At 41.7% G+C, this 21,427-nt stretch overlaps 1 protein-coding gene across 4 annotated transcripts in view; it reads right to left on the reverse strand.

The window, feature by feature from the left end:
- C13H1orf21 (chromosome 13 C1orf21 homolog) overlaps nt 1-21,427 on the reverse strand; it is a 227,404-nt gene that overhangs the window by 50,064 nt on the left and 155,913 nt on the right. For 2 of the 4 annotated variants that reach the window (XM_072733178.1, XM_072733179.1), the window contains exon 4: nt 8,788-8,883. The exons of the other annotated variants lie outside the window; for them this stretch is intronic. In XM_072733178.1, the coding sequence (XP_072589279.1) occupies nt 8,788-8,883 (96 nt within the window). The remainder of the gene's footprint in view (nt 1-8,787; nt 8,884-21,427) is intronic. 4 annotated transcript variants of the gene reach the window in all.

Here is a 21,427-nt window from a genome sequence, read left to right on the forward strand (position 1 = left end):
AACATGGACTGATGTGCACTTGTCTACCAGAGTAGGGAAACCTATGGTCTATTCTTCAGTAAATCACTGTTTAATGGTCCTTGTGTGTCAGACCATGCTAGAGAATTAGAGATATGATCCTCATCCACTGAAAGTCAAAGTGAACTAATATTTAGAAATGAGAGAAGTATGTGTGGTGGAAGCACTTGAGATGACAAACTCAGAGGAAGAGGTCAGGGAAGCTTCCTGGAGATGGAGCCAGTCAGAGTTGGGTCTTGAAGGTGGAAGAATGTATACCCTGACAGGGAAAGAAGAGAACATAACTTGTACCAGGAACCATACAGAGCCTGGGAGAACCAGGGAGTATGAGGTGCCAGGAGGGCATATGAGAGGGCATATGAGAGGGCATATGAGAGATGAGGTGGTGAGATGGGCAGGAGCGGAGGGCTCATGCTTGGACATTGGGTTTTCCTCTAAAGTAAGTTTATGAATCTTCTGGCAAAACGTTTCAGAGATGGAAGCAGAGAGTCAGTTGGGAAGCTGTGCCAGTAAATCAGCAGAGAGTCTATGGAAGCTCACTAAGACCAGAGGGGCACAGCACAGTAGATACCAAGAGTATAGGCTCTGGAGTCAGACAACCTCCCCGCTTTCTACTTGTGTGACCTCAAGCAGATTATGTAACCTGTGCACTTCAATTTCCTTAGTTGTGAAATGGGGACAGAAGTCATACCTACTTCACTGGGTTACCTGTTGTATGGGAAGTGCATCACAAACGAGAGCTTGTATTAATAAGATAGTTGCCCTGGCAATAAGGATGAGGAAATGGATTGGAGAGTTGTCATGAAAATTCCTGAGTGGCCACTGCATGCTGAGCGCCTTGCTTCTCTCTTCGAGGGAAACAAGAAAAAGACAAAGGAAATCTCTGCCCCCTTAATGTCAGAGAAGAAACCCCCCCAACACTAAATATAGCATTTATGTACATTTAAATATAAACATCTATAAATAAAATAAATACATATATAAATATAGCATTTATACATATATAAGTAAAAGCACTGATAAAATCTGAGGTCATTCATCTGAATGTACAAGGGAGGTAGAAGAGGACAAGGTTTAGTCAAGGATGACAGCCAGATTTTTGGTTTAGCTGACAACAGGAAATGGTGGTGGCTAAATGGGGAAATAAAGGAAGTTTAGGGTTACTGATTAAAAGGGGGAAATATGGGGACACCTGGGTGGCTCAGTGGTTGAGCACCTGCCTTTGGCTCAGGTCATGATCCTGGAGTCCAGAGACTGAGTCCTGCATCAGGCTCCCTACAGGGAGCCTGCTTCTCCCTCTGGCTATGTCTCTGCCTCTCTTTCTGTCTCTCTGATGAATAAATAAAATCTTAAAAAATATACATATAAAAGGGTGAAATCTGGATTTTAAAAATTGCTTTTTCCTCTTTGCTACGTATGTGTAATGGGTGGGTCCCCTCCACTTGCTACATATGTGTAATGGGTGGGTTGACTCCATGAGAAGGTATCTTTCTGGGCAAGCAAAGGAAAGGTGACATGGCTATTAATGCAGAAACGGGGCTAGGCAGAGTTGTGGTTTTCCTCAAAGGGAATTAGATGTAAGCTTCATTCAGGGCCCGAATGAAAGCCTAGAAGGGCTAGATGGCCTGAATGGTCAGAAATTAAGAGAAAATGGTGGTCTCTCTGAATGGATACATCAATAGAATGCAATTATTTTTGAGGTCATATCTTTTACTTATCACATGTAGAAGCAAGTCATGTAGGAACGAGTCATGTAGGAGTGAGGGCCAGGTCCCATATGTGTCAGAGGCAGAAAAGCTCTGTAGCTGGAGATCACCTCTCTCAGTCTGGGACTTACTGGTTTACTTTACAAGAGTGGATCTGAGCTCATGCCTGACTGGATCCAGGTGGTCAAGGCATGCTAGGCATGCTCCCCTCGCTCCTTTGCTTATTGCCTTGATTTCATTTTTTCCATGACCCTGTGGTGATGCCAGATTTCATCCTTACAACCCTGTGACACATCAGGCTACAAAGTCTTCCCTGTTGGTGCCACTTTCAAGAATCTCAGGGAAACCCTGATTAATCTGCCTTCTGTCCAGTGCTGACTTGGCAGGAGAAGAGGAGCAGTCGGGACCACATTTTTTTTTCGGCCTGTGAGCTCTCTGCATGAAAAAAGGTGTTTTTTTCCCCCTACTACTGTACATATTTACAAAACATCTCAATTCTCTGTTGCATGGACTTTTATTTATTTATATTAAAGTATTTATATTTTATTTAACTTCAATTTGTATTTCTCTTTTTAAAAAGTGTTTAAAAAATCTTTTTATGTTTTCACATACAGGAATTAGAAGTTTTGACTGGTGGAAAATAACCCATTTCTTTTTTCTTTTATTCTTTCTCCATCACTTCTACGGTTAGTCCTCGCTAATTCTAAATTTAGCTCCCTACCCGTACATTTTCTTCTCTACCCTTCTGCAACCTTCCCCCATCAGAAGTTGGTGTAAATGAAGGGAAGTCGATGTTTTAATAGTGCCCCCAGGCTTTCCAGCTAATACAAGCGTCAGGTCTGTCATGGCACGATTATTTTACAATGTGGAGTCAGTCACGAGATTTCTGTACACAGTCCTGACAGTGAATAATCAAATCTGGCGTTGTTCCATTATTGACGTAACTCTTAGCCTAAGGCTAGGAAAAGACTGGCTGGTTGTAACTAGAATTTGGGTAGAAAAACCTCTTTAAAATTGAAATATGGTTCTTAGACAATAAAAGGTAAGCACTATTCCTCCCCACCCACCTCCTTTTGCAGAAATGGGCTGCTAGAAATATCTTCATTCTAAACTTTGCAAACAGAATTGATCCTCAAAGCTTTAATGGGTTGTGTTTAACCAGGAGTGTCTTTATTTGCTTGCCTCCTCAGTCTTTTAGCAGCTTTCTAGAAAAGCTCCCATACTCCTCTTTTTCCACATTTGCCTTCACATCTGGTGTACGCTCCCGTAAGACTTCTGAGCCGAGCACTTACTGCCGATGTGGGACGATGATGGAGCCCGACATCAAGCTGGGGAAAGAAGCTAGGAACAAGTGATCTGCATTCTCTGCCGCTGTCATTTCTCACCTCTCTGAGGTTCTCTTTTGAGACTTTCCAATAAGGGGCTTATTAGTGGTATGACAGGCCTTGGTTTACTAAGTCCGCCTTGTGTAAAATGGTTTCTGAATGTATGATCCCATTTTCTCCATTCTTCTCACTCTAAATCCTGCCAGGCAATAAGTCTCAGCAGCCAGTTTGCTTGTTCCCTTGTCTCTCACCTTAAGCGAACGTCTTTTCCTACCTGAGTAAAAGAGTGGGGGTAGGGGGAGGTGGAGCTGGCATTGAAAGAAAACTATGTCACACTACATGTCTAAGAGCTCTGATGAACCACACAGGCCTAACTATGAGATGATCCCCTTTCCTCCAAAGACAAGATCCTCAGAAACATGCCTTGGCAAGCTGAAATACATAATCAATCCTTCAGGAACGTAGTCGAAATCTTCAGGTGATGACTTATAATAAATATTAATTCAGCTACACAGATATTTAAAACCACATATTGTATTAAAAAAATCGTTAAGATATTAGAAATACTACTTTTTCCACGCTCACATTTCATCAAACAATCTAAACATCCCAGGAGCATCTGGCATGAGTGTTTTCACAATCAGTCACCTGCTTTTTGAATTCCTACTGTTTCCAAGGTGTATTATCTTTACTTCTGACTTGCTGAAATACAATGCAGTTTGAATTTTTATGTGTTGCTGTCTTGACCTTTTAATTCTAAGCCATAAATACCCAGGTTAGTAGTGATCTCTACATTGTTCATCAGTTACTGCATCATTCTTTCAACATAACTGTTAAGAGGCTGTTATGATGATGTACGGAAACATTGCTAAATTAGAATGGTATTTTTTTTTTTGTCATTTAGAAACAAAAATTCTGTCAGCAGGCCCGTCTCAATAAGCACCTAAAGTGCTCACTGACTAAAGCCAGTGTTTTAGGTTAATGTTTGTTTCCCTTAAACTTTGTGTTCAAAATAACAAGAGTGTCCCATACCATGTGATTCATATATAAGGGGGCATCTAATTTTCTGAAGGACTTTAAAAAAAATCCTGCTTGTATTCTGGCAAATACTATAACATAGTGAAAACTTATCATGTGAACAAGATTGAAAGGGTATCTTTTACCACCGCCCAAGGTTTCTTGATAAAACTTAATAGAAATATTAGGGACTTTACCCCATCTCTCAAGTAGAACACTGGAATGAAATCTCACAAATGTTGAGTGCTACCATCTGTTGTCCAATAGCCATTTGGTAGAAAACATTCTGACGGTAGTGAAACAACACAAAACAACTTGTACGTATGCTGGTGTGCTTGTCTATGTGCATATTCTGCAGCATATTCTCTCTCAGAGCTATTGTTCCAGAAGATAAACTCAAGTACAGATATAACCGTGTTTAATTTGTTTCTTACATGAGGCCATTATGTATGTCCGTAACTGATGCTCCTGTGATAATCTGACAATAGAGAAACATAGCTTTGGATTCTTTACCACCACTGTCTCTTGTAATTGCAATAACAGGAAGAGCGGTAAACATAATAGCTATCACTGACGACACCCCTGGCAGGTGCCAGATGCCACACAAGGGCCTGCGGGCATTAATTATGTTAATACAGACAAAAGGCCAAGCACAGGCCCTGCGGTGTGGTAAGAGCCCAACAGATGTCAGCAATTACTATTATTGTTATTATTATAACTTTTTATTATTTGGTTCTCACAACAACTGTCTGAGGCAAGCGTTCAAAGAAAAGAACATTAAGGAAAACCATGAAGGACACAGAAGCTCTGGGACATTTTCTAAGTTGCCCAAGGTCAGAAAGTTATTAGCGAAAAGGGGAGAGGAACGATGCATGGGCATCTCTTTCAATAAATATTTTGCATTTAAAAAAAACCCACATCTATATAAATTAAAGAGGGTGAGAGCAAAAGCAGTCCACATTAATTTTCAACAGTTGCTTTGTATTTCAGTACCAGAAGATGAGATGAGAAGCCTGGAAGGGACCCAGTTTTAAAGACACAGGCAAGAACACCATGGCCATTGCTGAAAACCAGAACCTGTACCTCTCAGACCAAAGCAAAGCAAGGGCAAGCAAGTAATGTGAATAGTTGATGCATCTTGAGTAAGCAGCAGGGAGTAGAGGGACCAGGAATAACTGGTAGGGACAGCCATCAGTGTGTACCTCTCTACAGCCTTCAAATTAAATTTTTGGAAACTGAGGTATAATCAACATATAACATTAAATTAGTTTTCAGGGGTACAACATAATGACTCAACATTTGTATATATTGTAAAATAATCACCACAGTAAGTCTACTTAATTAATATCCATCACCCTACATAGCTACAAAATTTTTTCTTGTGATAACAACTTTTAAGATCTTCTCTCCTATCAAGTTTCAAATATGTCATATAGCATTATTAACTATAGTCACCATGCTGTGCTTTACATCCTCATAACTTATTTATTGTATAACTGAAAGTCTGTACCCTTTGGTTCCCTTCACCCACTGGTGTACCTTCCACCTTCCCACCTCCAGCAACCACTCAAAATTAAGCTTTTGAAAAAGGATACTTCTATTGGTCACATCAAACATAGAATATGGTACGCGGGAGTTGGCCTTTACTAGGAGTGCCAGTTAAATATTCAGGAATTTTGTTAGCCAACTGTTGGTAGTTTGAAATCAGCCTTTGTGCGAGTAATTACACTATGGAAATTGGCAAACAATATAAATCAAACCTTCCCCCCACCTCCACCAGAAAGCTAGTCTACAAGCATTGTCTCTATATAAAATCATGTATGATTTTTGTTTTAGATTTGTTTGCCGTCTCTGAGTCCTTATTCTAGGCTTGAGCAGGTGTTCATGACCAAAATAAGGTGGTCTTTTTTTTTTTTAAAGATTTTATTTATTCATTCATGACAGAGAGAGAGAGAGAGAGAGAGAGAGAGAGGTAGAGAGAGGCAGAGACACAGGCAGAGGGAGAAGCAGGCTCCACGCAGGGAGCCCGATGTGGGACTCGATCCTGGGACTCCAGATCACATCCCAGGCTGAAGGCGGCACTTAACCGCTGAGCCACCTGGGCTGCCCAGTAAGGTGGTCTTACATAATTAACCAACAGCTTTTCCCTTAAATAAATACCCTTTATATGTGGTCAAGAGGAAACTACAATCCAGTGGAATGCTTTCAATGGACCAGGATGAAGTGTCCTCATGGTACTTTTAAAAAAATTTGGGTGAAGAGAGCCTAAACTCTTGACTTCCCTAGGCTCAGGTCCTTGGACAAATTGCTATGTCATGTCCTCTCCACAGCATAGTGAGCTCTTCCTGAACTGATGACATGGGATCCTTTTTCCATCCCTAGCTCACTGATCTGTCGCCCTAGGTCACAGTCTCCAAAAAAACCACCACCTGGCCACGACTAGTTTCTATCATAATTATGTGTTGTAGGAAGTCCTATTATTTCTCCTCCAAATCAGACAGTTGTCTATTTAGGGATTTTCTCCGAAAGGACACTGTAATCTGGAAATGAATTAGAGTTTTTTTGTTTAACCTTCCACAGAAAAGTCCAGCTTCCAACAAAATGTGAGGCAAATGAGAGATGTTAGCTAAACCATAGGACTTTCAACCCCGCTTTGCAAAATCCTCACGCTTCCATTTAATGACTGCTGCGGATGGAAATGAGATAAGGGATAACAGGAAGTGCTGCTTTCTTGTCCAGATTCATGAACCACACCTGCTCCACTGCTTCTGTATCATGCAAACAGCTCCAAATCCATCCAGAGACTAGAACCTGAGGAGCTGCAGAAACAAGTCAAGGTAGGATCGTATACTTTATCAGCCTTGTGAAGCCAGGCAACTCCCCACCTTCCTCAGCCTCCTGTAGAACCAATTTCTCCCTCACTGTTCTCCCATTGGCTCATGTCATGGCGCCTCAGTTTATGTTTATCCACCTCTCTCTCTCATTTCTTACCGTAGGTTGTTTTTAAATGCTTCAATCTTAATAGGATGTAAGCCCCTTAAAGACAGTGATAGTGTCTCATCTACCTTTGTATGCGTTATGTGACAGCAGTAGGTACTCAATAAAAGTCTGAGGAAAGAATGAAGGAGTATTCGTCCTCCCTGAGCACTACATTCTTCAGCAACGTTAATTCCACTCAGAGTACGATGCTGAGCACTGACAGGGCAGGAGGTTTTTAGGAATGAACTTTGGAGCTGGAGCATGAGGGCGGGGGCAACCAAAGGAAAGGAAGGGAGCTTTTATTGTCATCTTCACTAAAACTGTGCTGGGGCCCCTGGGAGAAAAGAGCAGGGAGTCACATCTGTCGAAGCACATGGCACTATCCCTTTTAAAAAGCTGAATTATAAGAATCTCAGGATGTTTTTTAGAAAAATAGGTTTTCAACTTATTTCAAAGAAAGAAAAAGAGCTTAACATATGTTATTTCACTCTAAAAAACCTTTGAAATATATTCACCTTAAACCTTTGGGTAGTAACAGTAATACATGACAACGGTTACTCTCTTAATTATAGTACTGGTCATGTCAGATTAGATCTACAAAACCTATAGTGGCCAAATTCATGATGACAGAAAGATGGCCATTGCCAGTGGTTGGGCGTTGTGGGGTGCAGAATGGAGAGTTAGTGTTTAATGGGTACAGAGTTCCAATTTTGCAAGATGAGAAAAGATCTACAGATGGATGATGGTGATGTTTGCACAAAAATGTGTATGTATTTAATGCCACTGAACTGTCCATTTAAAAATGGTTAAAGTAGTAAATTTTATGTTATGTACATTTTACCCAGTTTTTAAAAATGCACAGAAGTTAGAAGGAGTTCTCACCTCCAGCCTCCCTAGGCTGCTTCTTTTTTTTTTTTTTTTTCAGGCTTTTAAAATATTTTCTTGATGCTTCATCAAATCTACTTTATGTTCTCTCCTTATTTTTATATACTCCAAAGTGGACATCATACAGAAAAAAGATTTATGTACACAGATCTGTTACAATATTTACTTATTAGTTTATATAGTCTGCAATCTCAAAGGACAATTGGTGTGTCACATGATCCACTGAACAAAAGTGATCTGCAGGCCTGGTGACACTGGCAAACACAACACATCCTATTAAAGTTTAGATACGCAGGAATTTTAACAGTGTAATTTCACACATGTAAAACCTTTTTAAATGAGGACTTTGAGAACTCAGAACAAACTATCTTTGTGAGAGGAATACAGGGCTTGGTTCATTTATGACTCCAATGCCAATCCACTTTACAGTGGGAAAATGTAACTTCCGAGTAGGAGGCAATGAAGCCAGACTAAAGCTGAAAGCAGCCAAAGGACCTCAAATGAGTACAATGCTCTTACTGGGGCAGTACCAAACAGAGTTCAAAAAAGAGATGCATGGTGAGATCCTAGAGGACTGGTTCTCTGGAGGTGGCCAGATCTTCAAAACCCAGGCTCTGCCACTTACTGTCTGTAAATTTTACACATTAACTTAAATCCTCAGTTATCTTCTCTGCAAAGTAGGGAGAAATGAATGTCTCTCATAAAGTACTAGTATCCCATTAAATGAAGTTAAAGAAGATAATGCAAGCATCTGGAGCATGGCAGATATTCAATAATTCTTAGATATTATTATTAATCTTCGTGATTATTATGTATTACTAACAATATATTTATTATTAGTAGGAGTATGTACATACACTTCTGAAAAGTAACCAGGTCTGCCTCAGAGACTTGTCTTGATGTCCTGCAGTGTCTGAGAAAAAGGCAGGCACCTTTAAAGACGGTGGTCTAGTCTAAAAACAAAACAGAAAAAGGTCTAATCTATCCATCCCCTTTCTTTTATATCAGTGGTAACTTCTGCCTAGAGAGATTTAGGACTTGACTGAAGGCCAAGTGTTCTTTAATCCAGGGCCTCTTCCTCTCCACTGCTGAACTTCTACAAGTGGTAGAGTTATGAAAGCAGCTGAATGCTCAAACCTCACCTCCTAAATGTGACTGCATGCCTGTAAGAAATAAGTGACTCGCTCCGTCCTGTGATGGCTGAATGAGTAATGATACCAGCTAACATTTATTGAGTGCTAGCTATGTGCTGAGCATACCTGAGAAGAAATCAGGGGCACACCTGGAACATGCCAGGAATGAATCCTACAACATAAACACACATACCGAGGAAGCCTGTATGGGATGATCAAATAAGCCTCCCTTTACATACCACACAATCATACACCCTCAGGAGACCTTGGTCTGCGGTCCCTGGCTGTCTGTCCAGTTAAGTACGGAACACTAGACAGCTGACTGGAAGCTCCATGCACAAAGGCTGGGCATGCCGACCTTGGGATTCAGGGATATGATGGGCTTTTTAGTTACATAATATCCAAGGGCAGTACACTTGGGTCTACTTACTTGGGCCAGAGAAGGTACATCTCATCTGGTCTTGGAGAGTCTAAACCTCCTTGCCAGGATCCTGGGAGCCAGAGGGGGGAAGACAATCAAGGATCTCCGCATTCAGAATGCAGCCTTTCGCTTAAAAACCCCGATTTCACTTTGGTGGGCCAGCCCTTAATAGTGCCTGGCTCCAAGGATGAAAAAGCAGAACTGAGTTTCAGTGAATTCTCTTGTTTTGAGCCCCACTTTCACTTCCATCTCCAGAGATACTTAGTGTGAGCCATTCACGAGCCCTTTGTGCATTCTACAGTTTAACTGGCTTTCTTGGGTTTGCTAGTCGGTTTCCATTCTCTGCTTTCCGCCTTATACAATGTTGATATTGTGGTCTTCTGTTAGTCATAGAGGATTACTGTCATTTTGCAGAGTACCTCACTGTTGTTTTATTGGCATCTCAGAAGGAAACGAAGAGTAACAGCTATATTCTATCTGTTCCACCTAGTCTAATTTTTTTTTTTTTAACGTAGGCTCCACGTCCAACATGAGGCTTGAACTCACAACCCTGAGATCAAGAGTAGCCTGCTCTACTGACCAAGCCAGCCAGGCACCCCTATCTAGTCTAATCTAGGCATTCTGCATACACTGTTGAATTCTACAATGGTATGCAATACTTATTATCATCCCCTTTAGTGGGTTTCAGCAAGTTTCAGCAACTTGCGCAAGATCTCCCAGGGGGTTTGAACTCAGGTTTTTCTGATATGAGATTCCAAGCTGTAGATCATGACAACACCCAAGCATCTATGGTGAAATAATAGCTGCTGGGATGCCTGGGTGGCTCAGTGGTTGAGTGTCTGCCTTTGGCTCAGGGCGTGATCCCGCCGTCTTAAGGATCAAGTTCCACATTAAGCTCCCTGCATGGAGCCTGCTTCTCCCTTTGCCTATCTCTGCGTCTCTCTCTCTCTCTGTCTCTCATGAATAAATAAATAAAATCTTAAAAAAAAAATAATAGCTGCTGATCATCACTGACCATTCATTATGTGCTAGGCTTCTCAAGTGCCTTGTGAGAATTTGCTGCAACTGCTCTGTGAGACAGGTACCTATTCCCATTCACCCATTTTATGGAGGAAGAAATGAAGTCACAGACTGGTTAAGGAGCCCAACCAAGAACACAAAGCTCAGAAAGTCTGGCTCCAGAGGCTGTGTTCGTCTTCTTCTTCTTTTTTTTTTAAGATTTTATTTATTTGAGAGGGAGAGAGGGAGGGTAGGGGAGAGAGAGAGAGAGAGAGAGAGAGAAAGAGAGAGAATGAGCAGAAGGGAGGGGCAGAGGGAGAGGAAGAAGCAGACTTGTTGTTGAGCATGGGGCCCAATGTGAGGCTCCATCCCAGGACCCCAGGATCATGACCTGGGTCAAAGGCAGACGCTTAACCCACTAAGCCACTCAGGCACCCCCAGGGGCTGTGTTCTTAACACTCACCAAAGAGCTAAATATACTACATCTACCTTGTGGATTTCCATGATCTACTTTAGGAACCTCCCCCTGCTCTGTCTTTTTCCTTTTCCTAGATGACTTACTCCAAAAAAACCACAAATAAACCCCAAATCTCCTTAAATCAGCCAACCAAAGCAGAGATAATGAATAGAAGACAATCAGATTTAAAGTAAAATCATTTTGAAAATCTTTGCATTAAGAAATTATTCTACTAGATCATGCTACCCTCTGCTTATGCTTATCTTCAGACATTCAATTCAGGAAAAATGTGAAGAATGTGCCAATATAACTAGACATATTTAAAAACCTATACTTTTTAGAGAAGAAACCATAAGTACAATTTGCTTCCTAGTCTGATAGCCTAAAATTATGTATGCTAGGGGGTGCTATTGAACAATTGTAGGGTTTTTTGTCCACTTGGTGTTCTTAGATTTGCATGTGATAGCGCTCTGGGCTAGGGTGAGCCTCTAATTTTTAATTAAGTCTCTTTAACCTCGGCCTGCTGTGAACTAGCACACTATTTTACTATAGAAGAAATTTTAAAGTCAGCCATATTCATTATATGTACACTTAGTCCTCATTCACGCAGAACCATTCATCACCCATTATTTTCTTTTCCACTTACATGTCCAAAAACTCAATTAAGAGATAATGAAATGTAGGTGTTAAACCCAAGGAAGGTGTCACTGTCTCCAGAGCCATATCAATGGTATAAAGACTTGTGTAACCTGTGAGCTTAAGGCAGCACAAATAGCGAAACCAAAACATTAGCCATCAGGAAATTTTAGTTCTAGATCTCCTGCTCCACAATTAAGCTGAATTACCTAAGTCGTTGTTAATAAATCACAATGCAGGAAATACACAGGGTTAGGAAGGCTAGAAAACACAGCAGGGCTTATGTTGAACTGATACAATTTTGGCTATGCCGATTCCATCTAAAACAAAAAACATGATGTAGTCAAACACAGAGAAGGCCAAATGCCACGCAGAACCCCCCTCCCAGGCCCTGCAATTAGGAATGAGGCACTTGTAGAAAATTCTATCCTTCTCTGAACTTCCAAGAGTGGTCTAAAAAAAATGATTTGTTCTAGAATTGTGCCTCATTCTACACAAAGTAATTTCAGTGGTGGATGCCTAAATTTGTTTTGAATGAATAAAGGTTATCCATTAACTCTGGCACTGACAAGTCTGCTGCACTTCCAAGGGAAATAAAGAACCTTCCACCTAGGCTGAAAGGCACTGTAGTGAATGCAATCTACCGAGAAGGCATTATTACCTTGATTATTCCCTCACTGCTACACACATCGCTTCCCCGGATGGAAAGAATGACCTGAAGGAGGTAATGCGTTATACCTACTGCTCTGATATTTTATGCAGCTCCTAGGGTAGCGCCAGGCAAAAGGAACTCAATGAACATGTGCTGATTGATAAACTGTACAGACAGAAGTATGAGCTAATTCCTGTAGGGTTTATCCACGTTCAGGGAAGCATGCCTATAGTTCAGGGAGAGCCATTCCTCCCTTAACTGCTGTGTAAAGGTGAAAGCACACCATTTTGCTAAAAGAACCATTTACCTTCTTGAACGTTACTATGTCAAACATAATTTTTTCCTGTCAGCTCTCGAGTCCAAGATAATTATTGCTTCTGATCAGAAGACTTAACAGCTTCTGGAGTACCGAGGTAAAGTGTTCCCCACCCCCACCCCCCCTACACACAGAATCATGTGAGTTACTCCACGCACTAGTTTCCTAAAACCATGTAGTTTGTGCTTGGAAATAGCTTTCGGCAGCATACACAACACATAGGTCCTTTTGCAGTTGGCAACTCTCAAACTACTATTCTGGGATACAGACTAAAAAAAGAAAACCATAAAAGCCTTTTTGGTTGAAAACTGGTTCTTAGATGATTTTTTTTTTTTTTTTTAAAGAAACCAAAGGGAAAAAAACCCCCAAAGTATCATATTTAAAGAAATTCTAATAATATATCTCAGTAGACAATGTCAAACTTTTGCAACCAACAGTTACTTTCCAGGGAGTAATTTCAAGGATTTGGGAGAGAAAACACTTTGAGTATGGGAACTGGGGGTAGGCAAGTGACCGGATGAGGCTAAGGGCCTACTGCCGGGCTCAAGGTGGTCTGCAAAGGTTTGGCAAGTATCCTGTCCACTCCTCACCCTTGCAGCCAGGGAAGCTGAGGGGCACAGTCATGTATCTTTGAAATGGGCAGAGGGTTGGGTGAGGACAAGCACCTCTGAAATACATGAAGGTGGCTTCTTGCTCTGGCACTGGTAGACTCATCTGGGGCTAGGCAAATCCACTGCCCTGGAATTTATTCTAAATATGGTAAATGCCCTTGCCCAGATGATCGCCACTAAAAATTGGACTCTTCCACACAGGCTGGAAATGATCTCTACTCAGAGAAAGGTTTCTCATAGAGAACACAAATAGCATGGAAACAAGAGCGCTTAGGCAACACTTAACAGAATTAAGAAAATCAACTGTTTTCCAAAGGCCCTTATGCATGCACATCAGAGAGCATAGTTTGCATATAGACAACTGAAGCACTAATTAAAAATAATTCTTATCTACTCATTAAAACAGGTAATTTAAGAGCTGCCATTAGTCACCATCTCCTTAATCTACAATCAAAGAATCATTCGAGGTAAAGCGAAGAATTAATTTCATAGGGGCATCTTTGCCGGGGGGCTAGCTACTTACAGAGGAGCATGGATCAGGGATTATGATGCTTAAGACATCTGATGATTCTGAAGAGCCTGCTCCTGGGGGCTCATGACTTGCTGGTTGGTCTACAGTGTCTGCAGTTGATGGTGGGTTGCCCTGGCTAGGTGTTCCTTTATCTGCAGAAAAGACACCTGACAATGACTCCTTCAGGTAATTATAGGTTCTCCAGGAAGGGCATGCGCGCGGGGGATGGGGGTGGAGGGGGAGGAGGGGATTCCTCTAATACTTGAAAGGAAAAAGTCTGAATTTCCTTAGAAATATTCTGATTTGTTTTTTTTGGGGGGGGGGCTCATATGAATCAGTACAGTTTTCTATCATTGAAGAGAAACATTCTCAGAAATCCTCAGTTTATACACATCAGAAAATCTTACACATTCAAGCCTTTTAATCTACAGGTTTGCAGGACACCTGGGTGGCTCAGCGGTTGGGCATCTGCCTTTGGCTCAGGGCATGATTCCAGGGTCCTGGAATCAAGTCCCACATCAGGCACCCTACGGGGAGCCTGCTTCTCCCCTATACCTATGTCTAGGCCTCTCTGCGACTCTCACGAATAAATAAAATCTAGGAAAAAAAATCTATAGGTTTGCAAAAATCTCTCGCGCCCTTTCTTTGGTCCTCAGAAGTGCCAAATGTGCATTACTCTTCAATTTTGTATTTTATTCTCCTCTGAGTAACATAATCCAGTATTTATTAAGCACTAATGTGACAGGAATAGGGCTGCACTGTCTCTTAACACAAAGCAAACATAACCTTCCTTTTTGGCTTCTTCAACTAAGTAGAAAATGTGACTAATCATGATTGCTTAATGCATGCCTACTCCATATAGGGCATCTTACACAAATTCTTGATAACCCTTTACATCTCTTGGCATTTTACTGACAGTGTGCTATCGCATATACATACTGTGGACTTCTTCCTCACAGGTGATAGATAAAGAAATTCAAAATCAGAAAATATCTAGCAACTTAATTGTCACGTTTGCAGGGCTACGTATTGGCAGAGTCTGAACTCCAAGCAGTCGGCCTGCCTTATACCTGCCCACAGAGACAGCATTACCAATGAGCAGTGACTGGACACTCAGCTCTGGCCAGGATTGTTCAAAGATTTTACATGTACTGACTGACTTAACATTCTTAATTCTAGGAGGAAGTACAGTTATTATTAACAGTCACCAATGCAGATGAAGAAACAGAGAGCTTAAACACCTGGCCCCGGCTCACACAGAGCATCAGACTGTGCGGGTGCCCAACAGCCAGAGCTGGGTGACCTACCTGGCAGCTCTGCTCACTCCCAGTGACTGTCAGCTGCCAAAGCTGGAGAAGAGTCCCTGCCCAGCGACACGACTGCACTTGACCTCTGACCTCCTTCCAGCTAAAGATTAGTCAATGCTTTTCTTCACAACCTAAAGGGGTTTATGTCTTTGACACCTTAGAATTTCTGGCATATCAACTGGGTGTTTAAAACAACAACAAAATCCTAGCAACTACCCTAGGAAATAAAAGAAAAAAAAAAACATCCAATATGTCACCTTGCCGAGATTAAATATTCTGAGACCCCGAGTGAAATGAGCGGTGATCACTCACACAAGCCAGGGCCGCAGAAATCATAAGGATAGTTTATTGATGGGCACTGAAGAGTGTGCATTCGGTGACACACATGCTGAAAGCCTGTTGGTGAGTTTGGGGGTGAGATGTGAAGAGGTAGCTGAAGAGGAAAAACAGAAAGCTGAGGTGAAAACAGTCCGCTCAGCTTCCGCCTCAAAGGCTGCTAATGAATGAGTGGGAAGTGGGAAGGAAGAAGCAGGAAACAGCCAGCCCCGCGCTCGGAGAGCTGGTCATGGCCAAGGCAGCCACTTGGCTGTTTGTTCCCATTATTTCGAATACCACGTAGGTAAAGCAGGACCTCTGCCTGAAATCCTTAGGAAGCGGATTTATCCCAACATCCTTTTAGGACCCCTGCATGCTGGTGAGTTCTTCCAGAATGCCCACACTTCACATCTGAATAGCTGTCTCAAATCACAGTCGGGTCACCTAGGACAAGAGGGCCCACCGGCTACATTCTGAGGTAGTGCTGCCAGGCCATAGGTGCTGGGTTTTTTTAAGTTAAAACCAAGTTACTGGGCAGCCCGGGTGGCTCAGTGGTTTAGTTCCGCCTTTAGCCCAGGGCCTGATCCTGGAGGCCTGGGATCCAGTCCCATGTCAGGCTCCCTGCATGGAGCCTGCGTCTCCCTCTGCCTGTGCCTCTGCCTCCCCCCGCCCACCTCTCTCTCTCTCTTTCTCTCTCTGTTTTTCATGAATAAATAACTAAAATCTTAAAAAAAAAAGTTACTTAAATAAACGAACAAACTAATAAAAATCAAAGAGCACCAAAAATCAATCTATATACTTCCTGAGTGGAAAATTAAAACTTCAAGGAAATGTTTTAAACTGAAATTCTCTCAGGGAGCCTGGCAGCTTGGTTCGGTAGGGCATGCAACTCCTGATCTTGGGGTCATGAGTTCGAGCCCCACGCTGGGTGTCGAGATGACTTAAATAAATAAAAACTTAAAATAAAAATAAATCGAGATTCTCGGATGAACTTAAAGCTGTAAGAACAACAATGGATTGATTCATGACCCCCCTCCACTGATATTCTCAATACTCAGGAGTCTGGGGCATACCTCTGGGCGTTCCAACCCAACAGTGCAAAGACGGGAGGGAGGACAGGGTAGCTCACATGGGTGCAAATGTACCAGCGATAATCCATCAGTTGATATGATGTTTGGCCAACAAGGAGAAACTCTTTACTGTATGAAGCAAGATAAAAACTGATAGAAAAAAAATCTAGCATTTTCGGGAATGGAGTGGGAGGGGAAATGACATAAAGGTTAGTGAGTCTTGTGATGCTGGGGCCACTTTTATCAAAGAGTGACTCAGCTGGGCAAAAAATAGAAATGGATCTTCTGAGCCCAGACAGTCTTCCATTCATCTTTGCCGTTCTAAAATTACAGCCATCCTCCTTAACAGTTAGGACCATGGTTTTATGAAGTATGCAGGGTGGTTTCCCCCAGGCTTGAGCCTACTGTGCCCTGTCACTATGCAGACATCACCTTTCTACCTCTAAGGCGGTCCGGTTGTGCTGTCCTTCGCTCTTCTTCAGTGTACTGAACTGTTCCAAAGTAAAACAAAATATCCTTTTCTGGTTAAAAGCATCATATGAGTTCACAAGCCTGAAAAAATAATGAGCAATGGTCACCAGGGGAATGATGGTGGAAGGTTCCTTTGTTCTTGTTTTGTTTTTAAATAAATAGGGGGTTGTGCCCCCATTCCCTTTCTTTAGGTTGCCCTGCATCCTTCTCCTCTGCCCAGATTCATGAGAGGAACCAGCCTTCTTAGAAAAAAAGACTCCTTGGGGCACCTGGGTGACTCAGTGGGTTAAGTGTCTGCTTTTAGATCGGGTCATGATCTCAGAGTCCTGAGATCAAGCCCCCCATTGGGCTTCCTGCTCATTGGGGAGCTTGCTTCTCCCTCTCCCTCTGCTCTTTCCCCTTCCCTCTCATGCTCTCTCTCAAATAAATAAATAAAATCTTTTTTAAAAAAGAAAAAGACAAAAGACTCCTTTACCAGCAGGGGCTCTGTGGCTGCTCTGGAAGCAAGGGCAGGTTTTTGGATATGCTTTGTTAACCTGCGAGGGGCACACACAGTAAAAGGCCGTGCATGGCCGCAGACGCCACGGGTCCCTCTTCTCTGGCTGGGAGACGCCAATCCTACCACTGCTGCTGACCTACCCTGCGGCTTTATCCACCCCTCCTCTGCCTCAGTGTATTTGTCCCCGAAGCTAAATAAAAATCTGACGATATATTCCGTGGTGAACACTGTATGCCTGTGTGTGTTTGAGGTGGGGGGGGGTGGGCAAGTACTAATTAGGATAACATTTCTTACCTATCTTTCTAGAATATAGTTCAAAACAAAGCAGAAAGGAAGCAGCTAAGCTTTATCTCCCTCTAGCAGCCACCCTAGCCTGGGGCTATCGTGAGTTCACTTCAGGGGTCCATTGTGTCCAGATGGCCTGAAGGGCCAGGAGGCTGTTCCAAACAGGGACGATTTGCATGAGGCACCGAGTTGCCTCCAGGGAAATGATTTTTCCTGCCAGGGACTTGTTAGCTAAATCAGAAGAATGCCTCTGCGTTGGAGGGGCCCTGTTGATGGCTTTTTCTTCAGAACTTCTGATTCAGTGATGCCGCCCACTCCACCTCACACACTCCCCGCACAACCTTGGTCCCAGTCCCTGTCCTAGGAGTCAAAAACAGACAGGGTTTCACCAAAAAAATTGAGAAGAATGTGGAAGCACAAGGTAGCTCTGGCCCACAAAGCTGGGGTAAGAAGGGGACAGGTGTCTTTTGCATGTGGGTGTGAGTGCTATGCGTGCATGTGTGTGTGTGTGTGTGTGTGTGTGTGCATGTGAGTGTGTATGTGTGCTCATTACCACATCAGCAGAATAGACTCACAGCATAGTTCCCCAGAACAGTAAATAGACTTTGGTTAGGATTTTCCCACAGTGGAAACAGCAGCATCTGGCCATGGACATAAGTGCCCTCAGCTTGGACTCTGAGGGACTGGGCCCTTGCAGATGTCAGGAATAGCTCACAGGGACCTCTGCCTGGCACCAACTGATAGGGTACAGGGTGTTAGGCAGCTGATCCCACAGGAAGCCTGAGCAGGGTGGGCGAAGGGTAGAGGGACTGGTGGTGGCTAACGCTGGGGCTGTGCTCAAAGTCAACTGTCCAATATCTCCTGGAAATCCCAAGAAGAACTCAGGAACCTCAAGATGAGGGGTATGTGTGCATTTGTGTGTGTGTGTGTGTGTGTGTGTGTGTGTGTCTAGGGGTGGAGCCTCTTCCCACACAGCACATAGAGGCAGAGAAATTCAACCATTCATTCATTCATTTTATATAAATGAAATTGAAGAGTAGTTTTGCCAGGTATTCTAGATGCTAAGCAGAGGAAGAAAAAAGGACAAAAAACCAGTGTCCTAATAGAGCCTTCATTCTAGTGGGAAAGGCAATTTTAAAAAAAAGAGCCAACACATCATATATAATATGAAGACAGGTGGTAAGAAGTAGTAAGAAAACACAACAGGATAATAGAGAGTGGGGGTTGGTAGAGAAGATCATGGTCTCTGAAATCAGGGAAATGTTTATATTGTTGTATAAAGAATAAAAAAGCTTTGATTTTTGTTTCTATCTTCAAGAATCTTCCAACCATCAAATTAAAAGAATCCTATTACAGGTCGATTTAACTTTTAGAGAGAATTTTAAATTAACTGTTCATAATTTTTTTAAAAAGATTGTTTATTTTCAGAGAGAGGGAGAGAGAGAGAAAAAAAAAACAGGGGGAGGGGCAGACAGAGAGGGAGAGAATCTCCAGCAGACTCCCTGCTGAGTGTGGACGCTCAACTGAATGATCTACCCAGGCATCCTTGATCATACTCTTTATGTATTTAGATTTTATTTAATGAATTATTATGCAAAGGAAATGTGCCATAACTAAAGTTTACAAACCTTTGCTAACCATGGACTTTCTTGTATTGGTGTTTGTTTTATCCATCGAATGAATGAACGAATGGAGATACCTCAGTTAACAGATGGGTTCAAGGTTATCAATTATTAACTTGACTCTGAAGCCTCTATTTCTGTAAAATGGGAGTAAAAACCATAACCATAGGATTGTGAAAGTAAGATACTGCATTTAAAATGTGTAGCACAGGGATCCCTGGGTGGCGCAGCGGTTTGGCGCCTGCCTTTGGCCCAGGGCGCGATCCTGGAGACCCGGGATCGAATCCCACATCGGGCTCCCGGTGCATGGAGCCTGCTTCTCCCTCTGCCTGTGTCTCTCTGCCTCTCTCTCTCTCTCTGTGACTATCATAAATAAATAAAAATTAAAAAAAAAATGTTTAAAAAAAAAATACAATTCTTTAAAAAAAAAAAAAAATAAAATAAAATAAAATGTGTAGCACAGGGCAGCCCCGGGTGGCTCAGCAGTTTAGCGCCTGCCTTCGGCTCAGGGCGTGATCCTGGAGACCTGGGATTGAATCCCACGTCGGGTTCCCTGCATGGAGCCTGCTTCTCCCTCTGTCTGTTCTCTGCCTCTCTCTCTCTCTCTGTGTCTCTCATGAATAAATAAAATCTTAAAAAAAACAATGTGTAGCACAGAATTGGGTAAATGGTAAATATGTATTGACTTTTTTTAAGAATAAATAAATACTAGAATGTAATTTGTGTGAATTCTAAACTATTTGTTTAATGAAAATTATTTAATGACAGCCTGTAAAATAACTTTAGAGCCTAGGATTATTCACAGAAACCAGCAAGAATTCTCAAGAAAAAAATGGAATCAGTTTGTTGCTCTTAGATTCATTATTAATAGAGTTTACAACCAAATGTTTTTTCTTAACCTAAAATAAAATACATTTTTCCTCATCCTGGTATCTGTGAACAGCTGTACCTAGACCACATTAAGAAATTAAGGAGAGGGGTATGTGGGTAGCTCAGTCAGATGCTTAAGCATCTGACTCGATCTCAGCTCAGGTCATGATCTCAATCAAGGTCATGAGATGGAGCCCCATGTTTGGCTCCATATTCAGTGGGGAGTCTGCTTGAGATTCCTTCCCTCCCTCTGCCTCTCTCTCTGACTTCGTGGGTGGTCTCTCTCTCTCTCTCTCTTGTTCACACAAATAAGTCTTAAAAAAAAGGAAAGAAATCCAGGGGATCTGTTCAGCAGGCTTTGGGGCCCTCTGTACAGTACAAACAGAGATTTGAGATTCGAATGTGCTGTCGACGCAACTGTTAGGAATACCAGGCATAGGCCAAGACTTTTAGAAATGGATTATCTAATTCTTTGAAAGCTATTATGAGAAATATATGGAAGCTACTTTTCTCCTGAGCAGATATGTCCCTTCTCTAGGCCAAAAGAAAAAATGTCCATTTTACTTTTGTATAAATGCCATATACATCCCTCTTGTTGTCTTTCTGATCACCAAAGTCATATTTTCATTGCAGAAAATAAATTACTTGTTACCCTCCCTAGTGCCACTAACAACTTGGAATGTTTTCTAGGTTTGTTTCTTATCTCTTTGTCTCTCTTTTCTTCCCTCTCTCTGCTGCTTATCTGCAAAATTGGAATTATGTAATAAAACATTCTTTGAACAAATGATATTTAATGGCTTTTAGTATTTCATTATATTTCATAATATTTCATTATAGGATAAACCATTAAGTTACCCTAAGGCTAATATAAAGAATTTAGGTTATTTTCAGATTTCCACCATTATAAATAATGTTATAATAACTATTTTACATGTATCTTTGACTTCCTTCTTCTTAGAATCAATTTGAACATAAGCATCTTCATGGGTCAAAATATTGTCATCCAGAAAGGTTGTAACAATTTACACCCTCAGCAGAAAAATATGTGTAATCTAAGTTACTTGACCTTTGCCAGAATTGGCAGCATGATTTTAAAAACAGATACAACCACAAAATGGCACAAAAAATGTTGTCAATTTCCTAGGCAAAAAAATGTTACACATATTTTTATTACACGTTTTACACATAATTCTGTTTTTTTTCCCTTGATAATAAGGCTAATATCACTTCTGTTCCTTCTCTGTATACTATTTTCTTTTCTTTCTTTTTTTTTTTTTTTTTGTAGACTGTCTACCTATGTTCTTTGCCCATTTAAAAATAAC

The sequence above is a fragment of the Vulpes vulpes genome, chromosome 13 (genome assembly GCF_048418805.1).
Source record: "Vulpes vulpes isolate BD-2025 chromosome 13, VulVul3, whole genome shotgun sequence".
In the NCBI taxonomy this organism is placed as follows: Eukaryota; Metazoa; Chordata; class Mammalia; order Carnivora; family Canidae; genus Vulpes; species Vulpes vulpes.